We start from the raw sequence: 13,989 nt of genomic DNA on the forward strand, positions 1-13,989 counted from the left end.
TCATTGATGTGACGTTAAAGATTTGATGACCTTCGTTGGTGTTGTAGATGACAATTCTTCTAATCAAATTTGGGAATGTTGGAAACTAAAATCCCATCAGGTTTGGAAGAAGAAACCTGTGTGGTTTTAGACGTATAGTTTGGCTTACATAAATCCTCTCAATTTCTGTTTGGACAAGGGAGTTTCAAGCCTATTCTGGGAGAACCCCGAATTGTATGTCGAGTTTACGGCTTTTTAAGCGGATGCAATTGAAGCAAAGTCTAACAATGAGGAGGGTACTATCCAGAATTCGTTCCTGATAAAGATCAAACAGTAAAATACTCTAAATGTCATCAAGAAAAACCCACATCAGAAAATTTTGTTGGAGTGCGAAGATGCTACATATGTAGCAGACTTGGTTTTCCACGGTCTGGAGTCCGTTAACGAAGCTGCAAAAAAGTTGTTGGAAGAAGCTGAAAATCCGAATGAAGAAATTGGATTTAAGGCAAAATATGGCCACATTTTGGAGTAATGCCAAAGAGGTCCAATTTCCTGGATTTATACTTTCAGAAGACCAACTTGGCCACCATTCTCTTCTGCTACTTCAAGGATGCCTTAACTACTAAGCTCCAAAATATGGCATTACTCTTTTGCTACTAAGCATTACTCTATCAGCTTGAAGAATTGGGACCCTCGTAACATATACTATCAGTAAATTCAACAAAGATGTCTCTTTTGCTTTGCTTTTCACAGTGATATCAACACTACGCCTTTCGCGTATAGTCTCTCAGTACCATTTGACATAAGTAAGCTCTTTGTTGTAGTGTGCATTTATTGAATGGGTCCTTGCAAACTACTCTTGTATTTGCAGTCTTGCTGGGGAGCTGCACGATGTTGACCACATTCAAGAAGAAAAGAAAAAGAAATTGTTGTGTGGCCATTATAAGAAAATCAGGTACTGGCAAATATCAGTCAAATGTCCATACGTCTTGCAGAACACGCACAAGATGAACAAATACTGGGTCCTCAAATTCATGTAGACAGAGACCTCTCTCTTCCCTCTATCTTTTAAAAAAGAAACATCTTCACTTTCATTTCTGGGAAAAGTCAAGTAAATTTTCTCCCGTTGATTGAGTGTAGAATTTGCATATATGGCAGAAGTCTCCCAATGTCCTCTATTTGCTGATTAAAAGAGTTAAAGATTATATTACTTCTGCTACTAATCAAGACTGCCATATTTTGGAGCTTAGTATAAATCAAGACCGCCCAAGAATGGTGGCCAAGTTGGTCTTCTGAAAGGGGTCTATCCTCTTTCTCTCCTGCTTGCACTAACTTAATCAGGTAAGTTGTCTGACGAAATCGACAGAATTGCATGGTTTTGATTTCTTCCAAATCTCTTCCGGTCGTTTTTTATGTCTTTCAACTTTGAGTTGATTTTTCATTTTCAATTATGGCTAGCTTTAGTTTATTTTGGGCATATTCGTGCACTTCGCAAGCTTTGGAGTAGACGTAAATTATTCTTGATTCTTATTCTATTCTATGTTGCCATTAAAAATGGTTAGAGATGACATATGAAGAAGAGAAAAGGTCTTAAGAGAATCCGTAATTGCAGAATATCCAATTCTTGTGAGGTAGTATCTGTTAAAAGTTAAAACTGATAGCTTGATGTTTGGGACCGATGCAGAGCTAGGATTGGATATTCAACCTTTACTAGGTGAATATTTGTTTGCCCAATGAAGGTTAATTTGTTGAGCAATCACACTTAAAAGAATGTATATTTATTGTCTGACAAATGGCTATGCTTATCTTTATGTAGATTGCATGAGATGATTGTGGTTACAATTGTTAAGGCCTTGGTCCACCAATTTGTTGACTGATTCTTTTGTTTTATCCACAATATCACTAGGTTCTTTATAGTGTGGGATTGCAATGTACTGTCACTGGAGTCATGGACTCGAATTTGCCGGAGACATCTTCAAAGAATCGAAAGATCTTTGAAGGAGAAGAAATCAGTAACGAAGCACAAGATGGAATAAGCCAATTACCTGATAACATTCTGTGTCACATACTCTCCCTTCTTCCGACTAAATTTGCAGCACAAACCGGGATTTTATCTAAACGATGGAAGGAACTTTGGCTTTCAGTACCTGTTATTGAATTTCAGATGCATCTATGGGCAAATTATGAGGGTAACATGAAAGCTTTTGATAGGTTTGCAAAGACTAAAATTGAGAGCTTCACAAATTTTCTGAATCGACTTTTGGCTGTTCGTGACACTTCAGGCATTAAAAAGTTCAGATTGGTATGTGATCACGCGGTTGACTCTAGATGCCTCGACAATTGGTTGTCTGCTTTGCATAATGTTCAAGAACTTGATCTTCAAATATGGGTGCTCGGGGAGTTCCAGTGGAGTCCCTTTCCAGATAACTCGCTGGAAATCTTGAAACTGGGTTGTGGTCTTTTGCTCAACTTCCCGTCTACTGTTTCTTTTCCACATCTTAAGATTCTTCATCTTCATTCAACCACATATGCGGGCAATGCATCAGTTGAAAAGTTACTTTCTTCTTGCCCTGTCCTTGAGGATTTGCAGATATCCAGGACGAATCAGGATAACGTTACGAATTTTGTGATCGCAGTACCTTCGCTGAAAAGGTTGGCTTTGGATTTTTCTACCAATGAGGGGGAATTATACAACGAAGATGATTATGAAAATGCTGTTGAGCACAAACTGATAATTACTGCACCAAATTTGGAGTACCTAAGCCTAGTTGATTATATGTCGGATTCAATTCAGGTTAGTTCCATGGCCAGTGTAACCGAATCACGCATTGCTGTTTGCAAAATATTAGAGATTGATAGTCGGACAGCAGAACAAATAAGTAACTATGGAAGCAATGTATGCGGAATATTTCGAAGTATCCCGAATGTGAAGCGTTTATCAATAGGCGAATTTACCATGGAAGTAAGCCTCGGCTTAAAATTTCAATCCTGCTTATTGCTTTCTAGTGATTACACCATTAATTGCTTTCTTGGTCAGAACTTATGGCTGTCTTCATAAATTTGCAGTCTACGAGTGAATCTCTCGATAGAAGGCTGCCGGTGTTCCAGAGCTTGGTCCACCTGGAGATCAATTTGGATGGGGTGAATGGCGCTATGCTACTGCCAGAATTGCTCGAAATCTCTCCTAAACTAGAAAGCCTCAGCTTGCCTCAGGTACTTTTGATGAGTGCTCCTAGTTCTGTTACCAAAAGTGGTTTCTCACTTTTATTTCTTCCAACGCCAGGGGATTACCAGTCCAGGTCTAATGGGGTTTAACCCCCAGGAGAATCAAGGTATAAGCTACAGTTGGAAGCCTCCACAAAATGTGCCTGAATGCTTGCTATTTAGCCTGAAGAACGTGGAAATTCGGCGAATTACTGGTAGAGTAGAGGAAGAAGTGAAGCTGTTAAAATATTTTTTGGAAAATGCATTGGTTCTAGAGAAGATAACGATTTGTTATGAAGAATTTGAGGTTTCCGGCGGACCGATGGATACTACTAATTATCCAGCTGCTCGTCGGCTTGATGATCGCGTATCCTTCATAGACAAATTGATGAACTGCGCTAAGGGATCTGCTGCTTGTCAGCTTGACGTCCAAATGCCTGAACTATCACTCTGAACCCTCAGCAGAATGTTGGTATTGCACCCTACACGCCTGCGCATGTTTCTTCACATCTGCTGGTAAAGAAGTGCTTCAAGTGCACTATTTTTATCAAATATGTTTGGGTTACTTTTACCCTCTTGTTATTTAGCATTTTACCACATGACACTTTTATGATTTCAAAATCGCACGTATAATACTCTCGTGGTTAGGAGTGAAGTGTCAAATTGATAAAAATCGGCCTATGCTATGAAGTAGCTGAAATATATAAGATTATCCTCATTTAGAAACTTCAAAAAAAAAAAAAAATTGGAGTAGCTAAGATTCTTACACATAATATTCCTACGGTGTCAAATTGATAAAAATCGTCCTATGTAAATATGGAGGTAATTAAGATTACCCTTATTTAGGAACTGAAGCAATTGAAGTAGCAAAGATTCTTAGACATGCTATTCCTATTCAAAATTTATAACTAACTTTCCTGTGGTTAACAAATAATTTCTATCGTGATATTGGGTTACTTTTAACATTTTCCATCGGCTCCATTAAGGATTTTACGGAGGGCAACTTCCATCTCTTTAACACTTTATTTCAAATCATGAGAATGTTACGTGTAGTTTTTGAAAACATGAAAAGTTTTATAAAGAAAGGTGCTAAACTACAAGACGCTAGACAGTAATTTACCCGTTATGTCTTGCCAATTTGTAAAATTCGGTGGTAGCATCTGAGATTGATTGGTTAAGCTTTAGGTGTGTTTCACAAATGGGTCCGAGCCGAGGGGTGGTGGGAATAAATTCACAGTCAATAATGATTCCGATTATAGTTTGGCAGACCTTTATGGGGATCATTCGATGGGTTTAACTTTTAAGAGAATGAAACACATTCCATATCCAAAGCAAACAAGTAAAGGGAATCAACCAAAGCCCATCTTCAAAATTCAAATTCCAATCTCAATTTCGATTCCGGAATTTTGGGGGAAACAAAATTTCTTCGTTATCACTTTCTACGAAGTCGCATAATGTGGGGTGAACTTTTGCCAGCTTTACTTACTGGCTAACAACTGGTCTGTCATTCTTCAAAGATCAACAAATTTTCCATTCACTAGTGCAGCAATGGCATGTTCCCGTTCATTTACATCAAACTTGGAACTTGAAATGTGTGATTTCTCGTGCCTCAAGGGAAATTAGTTTGGTGTTTGTTTGGATAGAGTATTATTTGAAATATGGATTTGTTTGGATAGGGTATTATTTGAAATATTATTTGAAATAATTACTGTAGCACTTTTTATGATGTGATATATGTGAGATAAAAAGGTGGTTGGAAATATAAAAAGGTAGGTTGGGAAATGTGTTTGTGATGCAAGCAAAATATTATTTGAAATAATTGAGGTATCCAAACACTCCCATTATTTGTAATAATTACTATAGCACTTTTTGTGATGTGATATGTGTGAGATAAAAATATAATTAAAAATATAAAAAAGTGAGTTGGAAAATGTATTTATAATGCAAGCGAAATATTATTTGAGATATTTGTGCTATCCAAACACTCAGACAGACAGGTTTCTTCTTCATTGGGATTTAGGATTTCTAAACGTTAGATGGATTTTTTTTTTTTTAATTTCCAAACCTTTTTGCTATTAATTTAATTGGCAAGGCTTTTCTTTAATTCCTATTACTCTTAGGCCTTGTTTGGGATTATAGTGCTTTTGGTGAAAAAATAGTTTTAGGTGTTAAAAGCACACTTCAGGCATTTGGAGAATATCATCCCATAAAATTAGGAATGAAACTTTTGGTGTGAAAGGCTCTTTTAGTAAAAACTCAAATTTGATGCTTTTAGTGTAGTTTTGTGATTTGAAAAACTAAAATATTAAATTTAATCATTTTATTCTATATTATAAACTAAATAAAGAGATAAATACATTTAAAAATTTTCAAATCACATATTATCCAATACAATAAACACTTATTGAATTATGTCTCCAAATAGCATATTTAAAACCATTTAAGCACTTAATAAGTACTTTTATTGAAAACTTTATTGAGGAAGTACTTTTCAATAAGTTATTACAACCTCAAACGACCCTTTGATATGCATTGCATTAGGTATGTGATGTCTAAAATAGGTCTTTGTCTCTACGATATTAAAATGGTGATTTTTTTCAGTAATATGCAAAGGTAGAATTTGCATCTGTTTGAAAATCAAGGAAAAAAATTACGAATGTAATATTAAGGGACTAATTATTTTGTGGTTTTGCCCCAAAAAAACAAAAAAAAAAAAAAATCCATCCACATTGCTTTGTCCTTATTACCAACAAACGAAAACATTACTTGGTCCTTTAACCTACTAATTCGGATATCCAAACAAGGATGGAATCCGGATCCGACCTTTGCTACAAGACGTCTCCAATTTTGCTGCCGTTAAGCACAAAAAGCCAAAAAGAGGGGAAAGAACCTCCTATATTATTTAGAGCAATTCTCTGCTTCACTTTTACAGGAAAGAGGAGCAATTGGGTTAGCACAAAAACGTAGAAAAGGCACTGTTTTCCGGGTAGTACAGTGGCATACAAGCCCAAAACAGGTTAGCTTACGTGCTTATTTGTAACAGCATTGCATGAGATCTGTGAACTATTTTATGTTGATTCCATGTAGTAGTGAAGTCAGCATTAAGTTCAGTAGACTTGTTTTGTTACTGCCAACACTGTTTGATTGCATCAAGCAACCACTTTTAGAAAGATTACGTATAAATATTTTACCTAGAAACAGCATTTTTTTTTGTCCATTAAAGTGCAGTTGCTGTATAAAAATGTGCCCTGGGGTTCTTCGTGGCTAAAAGTTGTGGCTTTTTTAGTGTTGATAGAGGGATTTCTTCCCCTGGCTATGTGATCAGATAAAGTCTTGAAAACCTGATGATACTCATTGTATAACTAGTACAGAATGAGCAAATCAACGGGGTTTTTAGAGTGCAGGAAGTAGCAGATTTCTGTTTGCTAATTTTTTGTAGGTTTTTAGGAGGAAAAATTTTGAAGATTTTACGTTTATTGCAGTCATTTTTCTTACATTATTGGCGTAGAAAAGGTTAATTTTGACTATTGTGGTTCATTAGGAGACAGAGGTACAAGATGAAACATTCTGAACTTGTAAGTAAAATTGGTGGCAAGATCCAGTATGATTTTCAAAGCCAGAATTTCGTTTTGAACAATATTAAACAGTTATAAAGGTACAATCAGAAAGTAGTGTGATAAAGGTCCCTGGGCAGATGTAGCATGTTTTACCAGTTGGCAAGGTTTTTAAAGTGTAAAGAATAAGAAACTCTAATGCAGGTGGAAGTTAAAAGAAAGGAGAAAAACTGAGGCCAAGCTCATCCTTTTGCTTCTAGATCAGTTATGTTTTAAGTCGACTTTTGGAACTGCAGATAGCAAAAACACCCTTTCCTGATTCATCCATACAACATAATTAGTAGGACTAGTTCAGTTATTTTGACCGATATAGGTTGCTGCATTTGTAACTGGCTGTTTGATCTTTGAGTTTCCTTTATTGTTTACATGTGAAGTAATGAAAAATGTTGAATGTAAACTTGGACCAGTAAGGACATTTCAGTAGTTGTTTAAGTTGTATATCTTATATCTGTATCTGGTTGTCTGTCTCCCTGTATCATTGTTTTTTCTCTGGTTCATAATGTTATTTGGCTTCCCAACAGGTTCTTTTGCTGTACCACAATGGCTCCAGTTACAAATTCTGCCAGTATTGCAACTTCCAGTTCAAAACGTAGAAAATATCTTGAGGCAGGCAAAACTGTAGAATCTGAGGACCGGATCAGTTACTTACCACCCGAAGTTCTGTGCCGCATACTCTCATTGCTTCCAACTAAGTATGCTGTTGGCACCAGCGTCTTGTCAACAAGATGGAAGTACCTTTGGGTTTCAGTCTCAAGCTATGACTTTGATGATGAATTGTTGTTCCTTCCTGCCAAGCATTCTGGCGAGGATAAGTGTCACTTCTTGAACTTTGTTGATAGAGTTTTGATTCTTCAAAAGGCTCCATCTGTGAAAAAATTTCGCCTCAAGTGCTCTCAAGAATATGACACTTCGCGCATTAATATGTGGATCTCCTTTGCAATTATGCATGATGTGGAAGAGCTCGATATCAGAGTTCTTATGAAAGACTCCCTGGCACTGCCTCGAAGCTTTTTTGATTGCAAAACGCTTGTTGTCTTAAAGCTAAGCTCTAACCTCAACATTGGTTCTTCTCTGCCAATTTGCTTCCCAAACTTGAAGACCCTTGACCTCTGTTCTCTTGATTGCCTAGATGACAGCTTGATGAAGAAAATTATTGCTGGTTGCCCTATTCTTGAAGAATTGAGGATCAAAAGAAGTGCCCTTGACAAGATACAGAATCTTTGTGTACAATCATCTTCTTTGAGAAGACTAATGTTGTACTGTTGCATAGCTTGTCCAAAAGATCACAAATACAGTGTTGTGATTGAATCACCATGCCTTCAGTTCCTTGATCTTGGAGATTATATATCTGAAGACTTCAATGTCAATGAACTATCTCAACTTTCTGAAGCACGCCTTAGTGTGGCTCAGATATACAAGCAATCCATTCCAAGTGACGACTATGGTGAGAATTTGATTGGAAACTTGCTATGTAAAATCTCCAACGTCAGGCGTCTGAAGTTGTCTCATCACATTAACAAGGTTGGTTGCTTTGGTAATCTTTCTCTTTCATTATCTCAGAGTTCTATGTGTTCAGTTTCTTAATGTCTAAATTCTTCTTTTCCTCTCAGTCTGTTGCCTGTGCCCTTGAAGCTGGTAGTTGCCTGTGTACATATCCTAACTTGACCTGTTTGGAAGTGGAACTTGAAGGAAGCTGGCAGTTTGTGTTTGATTTGCTTGAAAGTTCTCCTAATTTAGAAGTTCTTGTCTGTACTAAGGTAAGCTTTGGTGTTTTTGATAACTCTAAAACTGATAGCCTTGTTTTTTTTTTTTTTTTTGGATCCCGAGGTTCACATTGAATTATCAATGTACCAGGTAAGGAGGTGCACTCAAATTGGAAAAGGTCCTCAAGTTCCACACTGCTGCATATGGAAGCCTCCAGATTCTATCCCCAGCTGTATCTCCTCACGCCTTGGAAAAATTCGACTTGCTGGATTTGATGGGTGCCAAGTTGAGATGAGACTCGTCCAATACATTTTGAAGAGCGCAAAGTTTCTGCAGGAATTGAAAATTACTTCTCACAAACTAGATCTAAAGTTGCAGTCAAGCATTCTCAAGGAGCTTTTATTGTTTCCCAGAGGATCAGTCTCCTGCCAAATTGAATTTTCTTGAGAATTTTTCGGCATTGTTGTTCTGTAATGCACATGAAGTCATTCAAATAAGCAGTTTATCCTTGTTGACACTTAATTTGACGTTTAGGAATTAACTCTGGAATGCTATATCCTAATAGACGTGATGGTTCATTGTCCTTTTAACTCAATTATTCATTCTTTTCATAACTCCATTCCTCATTGTCATTTTCAACTTTCCCTTTTTTGTGCCAAACTTGCAGCCTTGAAACATCTGAATATAAGACACCTTGGTTAGTCTTGCAAAAGGGGAACCTCATTGTAATTGTCAGGATTAAGCAAGAGTACATATTTCACTATGTTGAGCTCATATTCAACCCTGTCTGCATTGTAAATGTCCAACAGTGAAAAAAGATAAACAAATGAAAAGCAGATTACTTTCTCCTTGTTATCTAAGTTGGTCGTTTGTCCCACCACAAATTGACAAAGATAAGAGTCCCTGTAGAAGAGCACTCTCTCTTGTTATTTTGAGTTAGTTGTTTCTTCCAATATAAATTGACAAAGATCAGAACCTGAGATCATTTAAGAAAGATTTGCAAACAATATTGGGAACATAGTGAACTAAATCAGACTGACAAATATATACATACATATATATACATCGTCATGATAAGTTTAAAAAGTATTACAAAAAGAGACTGATGAATATATATATATGTATACATTGTCATGATAAGTTTAAAAAGAATTACAAAAAGTTGCTGACGAGAACCAGACTCAAAGGTTAGTGAGGTACATTATTGTCATCTTCAACCAAGGCAGATACTGAGATCATCCAATTTGCTAAATTCCCCCAACAAGAAACCCTGGTTGTCAAGAATAGGCAAAAAGAACTCTGATCCAGGATAGTCCTCCGGGCCTTTGGGAACTGGAACAAACATTCCCATCACACAACCTCCGTCAAATTCCAGACACTGTACCTTAAGATTCTCCTTGCTCATAGAGGACGAGGAATCATGAGATGATTCACTCCTGGTATGCATAGGTGAACCCAAGGCCTCTGGCGTAGGCATCGAAGACTGCAATTGATCTTCATCCGATGATCCACTCAGATAAGATTGTTTACAATCTACTGGCTCCCATTGGAATCCTTCTAGGGCCTTAAATTCACGCTGCTTAGCAAGATAAGCTTCGGAGGCTTCCTCTGCAGTCTTAAAAGTTCCCAACCAGATTCTTTTCTTTTTGATTGGGTCTCTAATCTCAGCAGCATACTTCCCAAATTTCCTTCTTCTAACCCCAACAAACCTTTTCTCCTTGTTTTTCTTATCCCACTTGAACTTGGGTTGCGAAGGAGCCATCTTTTTCTGGTCAATCAGAATCTCGTGAATTATACGCTTTGGCTTCTTCTCATGGCTGCTTTGCTCTTCATCTGAGGAAGAATCTGTGGCAGCTGGGTCTGAATATAGTACTCTGATCTTTCTGATTGTCATGTTTTTCTTTGCTAGGTTGTCGGACTGAGGCGTCATTACAAGAGGGCTGTATTACGATAGATAAATGTACGCAAAATTGGAGTCTTTCTCCAACAAGGAATTGGATTCTTTAAATGTGGAAAGCAAATTTCTTGTTTCCGAATTGGATACTGATTTAATCAGCCTGGATAAATTACAACTGAAACCGAGAGATGGAGAATATTCCTGATGTCCACATAAAATCCAAATCCAAAAATGGTAGGAAAAATCGTTAAATAGTTAAGATGTCACAAAGACTAAATAAGTCGCTCTCCCTTTCCTCCCCTGTTTCTTCTCCTCACTAATGACAGATTTGTGCCCATTAATTGTCCTGGCTGCATAGCTAAACCACGAGCTAGCGCCATTGTTAGCCCTTCCCTCCTTTTCACTTTTTCTCCTCGCAGCTGGCCCATATCAAAAAGCTACCACCATAAAACCCATTATATGACTCAACAATCGGAATTTAAGCCAATTGCAAACTCAAACCCACGACTCATTTAATAAGGAAAGAGGAAAAGAAAAGATTAAAACTTTACAAGATTGAATGTTGCTGTGTAAACATTGGGTTCGTTTGGATTCCTTGTTTTTGCACCTGTTTTTGAAAAACTGTTTTTCACATTCCAAATGCTACAGTAAATGTGTATTTCAAAAACAATTTCAAAAACACCCATATCCAAACATTATATCAAAAACAACACCAAATATACAAATTTAATATGTATATTTCAATTATTTATATTATATATATTATATTAATATAAATTAAAATATACAAATTGAAAATTATATATTTATATGTTATATATTATATATTATATAAATATTTATATACATTAATATTATACATAATATAATATACATAATATGTAATATTGTATACATAAATGTATAAATATTTATACATAATATATTATGTACATTATATTATAATATATACATTATTAATGTACTTTCATTATTATGTACATTATTGTGTATAATAATGTATAATAATGTTATGTATAATATATAATATACATAATATGTAATAATGTAATAATGTATATTATGTATATTATATTATATATATACAATATTATGTATATTATACAAATTGCAAAATTTTATATTATATATTTATATAATGAAATATACAATAAATATTACAAATTGAAATATTATATAAACACCATATTTATTAATATTCAAATATTTATAATTAATATTAATGTATATTATATATATTAAATATTTATAAATATATACATAATATATGTATATATATATTTATTCATTTTATATATAATTTATTTATTTAATATATATTTATATAAAAAATATATTATAAAATTATATATTATATTATATAGATTATACATTTATATAAATGTACATTTATACATAATATGTATATTTATGTATATTTATAATATACATTTATATTATGTATTATATATAATATAATACATTTATACATTTATATTAATATACATAATATTAAATGTACATTTATACATAATATATATATTTATGTATATTTATAATATACATTTATATTATGTATTATATATAATATAATACATTTATACATTTACATTAATATACATAATATTTATTTTACATTTATACATGATATTAATACATTTATATATTGATATTAATTATATTAATACATTTATACATAATATTAATATATATTTATGATATATTAATTTATACATTTATATAATATTCATTTATAATTTATATATTTATAATAATATACACTTATACATTTCTAAATATATTTATATTATGTATTATATATAATATAATACATTTATATATTTTTATATAACTATATAAATATATGTATTTATAAATATTTATAAATGTATTATAAATGCATAAATATATATTTAGATAAAAATATAAAATTTATAATTTTTACATTTATATAATATTTATTTATAATTTATACATTTATAATAATATACATTTATACATTTATAAATATATTTATATTATGTATTATGTATAATGTAATACATTTATAATATATTGATATATTTTTATATAAATATATAAATATATTTATTTATAAATATTTATAAATGTATTATAAATGCATAACTGTATATAAATATAAAAATATATAAATTATAAATTATAAAATACTCAAAAATATGTTTTAAAAATACCTCTAAAAATAATCCAAAAAACATTTACAGTAAAAGTTTTTCATATAGTTTTTGAAAAATAACCCCAAAAACAACTAATCCAAACGGACTTGTATTTCAAAAACGAAATGCTACAGTATTGTTTTTGAAAAACAACCCCAAAAACAGCTAATCCAAACGGACCCATTGCTTTCTGTGAAGGTAGTCTGTGTTTCTGAGAGACCGCCAGAGAGAGGACAGAGAAGGAGAGAGCTGGAGGCGGTAGGTGAGGGAGAAGTCAAGGAGGGGTTTAGGGCAACCAATTAAACCATCAAGTCGTGTGATCAATTTGCTGTAAATATTCATAGGATTCAACGGTTGTCCATGAAGCTTTTAAAAGTTACGTACATCGAGTAATCTAAGGTTTAGTTTATGGCCTTTAACCATAAAGCTAAAGATAAAGCGATTAGAACTTCTTTTGCTAGGAAATTGCTTTAATTTTTTTATTCAAAATTTTTAATTTATGTGGAAGTAATTAGTTTTGTAATTGGTTTTAGTTGCTTGAAATGTTAGTGAAAAAATTTCCTATTTTGTTTAAGAATTAGATGTTATTTCCTATTCTGAATCAATCTAGAAATTAATATCGATTTCCTGTTATTATTTAGTTCTTGGCCAAATAATATTCTCTATAAATAAGTAGATTGGCATCCTACAAAGTACAAGGGACACACAAGGGTGACATGTAACCTTATATATGAGATAAGAGAGTGTTATTGAGAGATGAGAGATAATATACAAAAGTTACCATGGGTTCAAGTTGTACTTTGGTACAAGATTTTCCTCTCATAATAAAGAACGAGTTTTCTTTATGTTGACGTAGATTTAATAATAAAGTCGAGTCACGTTAAATATTATGTGTCATTATCTTTCATATATGTGACTTTTTTATCATTAAATTGTTGTGTACTTAATATCTTAATAGTTGTTTAATTTTGAATTTGAATCCCAACATTTTTAATAAGTTTTCCCTTTGCATCAGCTTTTTAGGAAGAAATCAGTCTAGATATAAGATTTACCTTTCTAATCATCCCACTTTGCAAAAGCAAAATGCATTACCTTTTGTAGTCGAACTAAGTTATTTCTCGTGAAAAAAAAAATTTCAAAACACCAGCATGATCAAAGGAACAAACTACATTTCCATATGCTAATACCAAGTACAATTCGAAGCAAACTATTGAAGCTTGGTATGGTCAAGTAAGTATCAAGTGAACTTAGAAGGCCCCGTTTGGATTGCGATTTTTCTCAAAAAAATTGCTACATTTTTCGTGAATACACTTTCCTATCACCTTTTTATATCACATATATCAAATCGCTACAGTAATTTTTTTACAAAAAAATCTAAAAAAATGCAATCCAAACGGGTTAGAGCTTGATGTCATGGAAAAGCATTGTCAGTCCA

General features: G+C 33.4%; 2 protein-coding genes across 2 annotated transcripts; one reads left to right on the top strand and one right to left on the bottom strand.

Annotated features, from left to right (window-relative positions):
* The first annotated feature begins 1,017 nt into the window (after positions 1–1,017).
* On the top strand, positions 1,018–9,115 carry LOC113689616 (uncharacterized). Its single transcript, XM_072050149.1, has 7 exons — positions 1,018–1,320; positions 1,886–2,941; positions 3,046–3,192; positions 3,263–3,627; positions 7,319–8,318; positions 8,408–8,554; positions 8,652–9,115. The coding sequence occupies exons 2-7, from the start codon at positions 1,928–1,930 to the stop codon at positions 8,946–8,948; spliced, it is 2,970 nt and encodes a 989-aa protein (XP_071906250.1). The 5' UTR covers positions 1,018–1,320; positions 1,886–1,927; the 3' UTR covers positions 8,949–9,115.
* A 460-nt stretch (positions 9,116–9,575) lies between these two features.
* On the bottom strand, positions 9,576–10,976 carry LOC113690053 (uncharacterized). Its single transcript, XM_027207871.2, has one exon. It carries the CDS (start codon positions 10,429–10,431, stop codon positions 9,715–9,717), a length of 717 nt encoding a protein of 238 aa, XP_027063672.1. The 5' UTR covers positions 10,432–10,976; the 3' UTR covers positions 9,576–9,714.
* Between the last annotated feature and the right edge of the window lie 3,013 nt (positions 10,977–13,989).

Source organism: Coffea arabica, chromosome 5c (genome assembly GCF_036785885.1).
Source record: "Coffea arabica cultivar ET-39 chromosome 5c, Coffea Arabica ET-39 HiFi, whole genome shotgun sequence".
NCBI classification, from domain to species: Eukaryota; Viridiplantae; Streptophyta; class Magnoliopsida; order Gentianales; family Rubiaceae; genus Coffea; species Coffea arabica.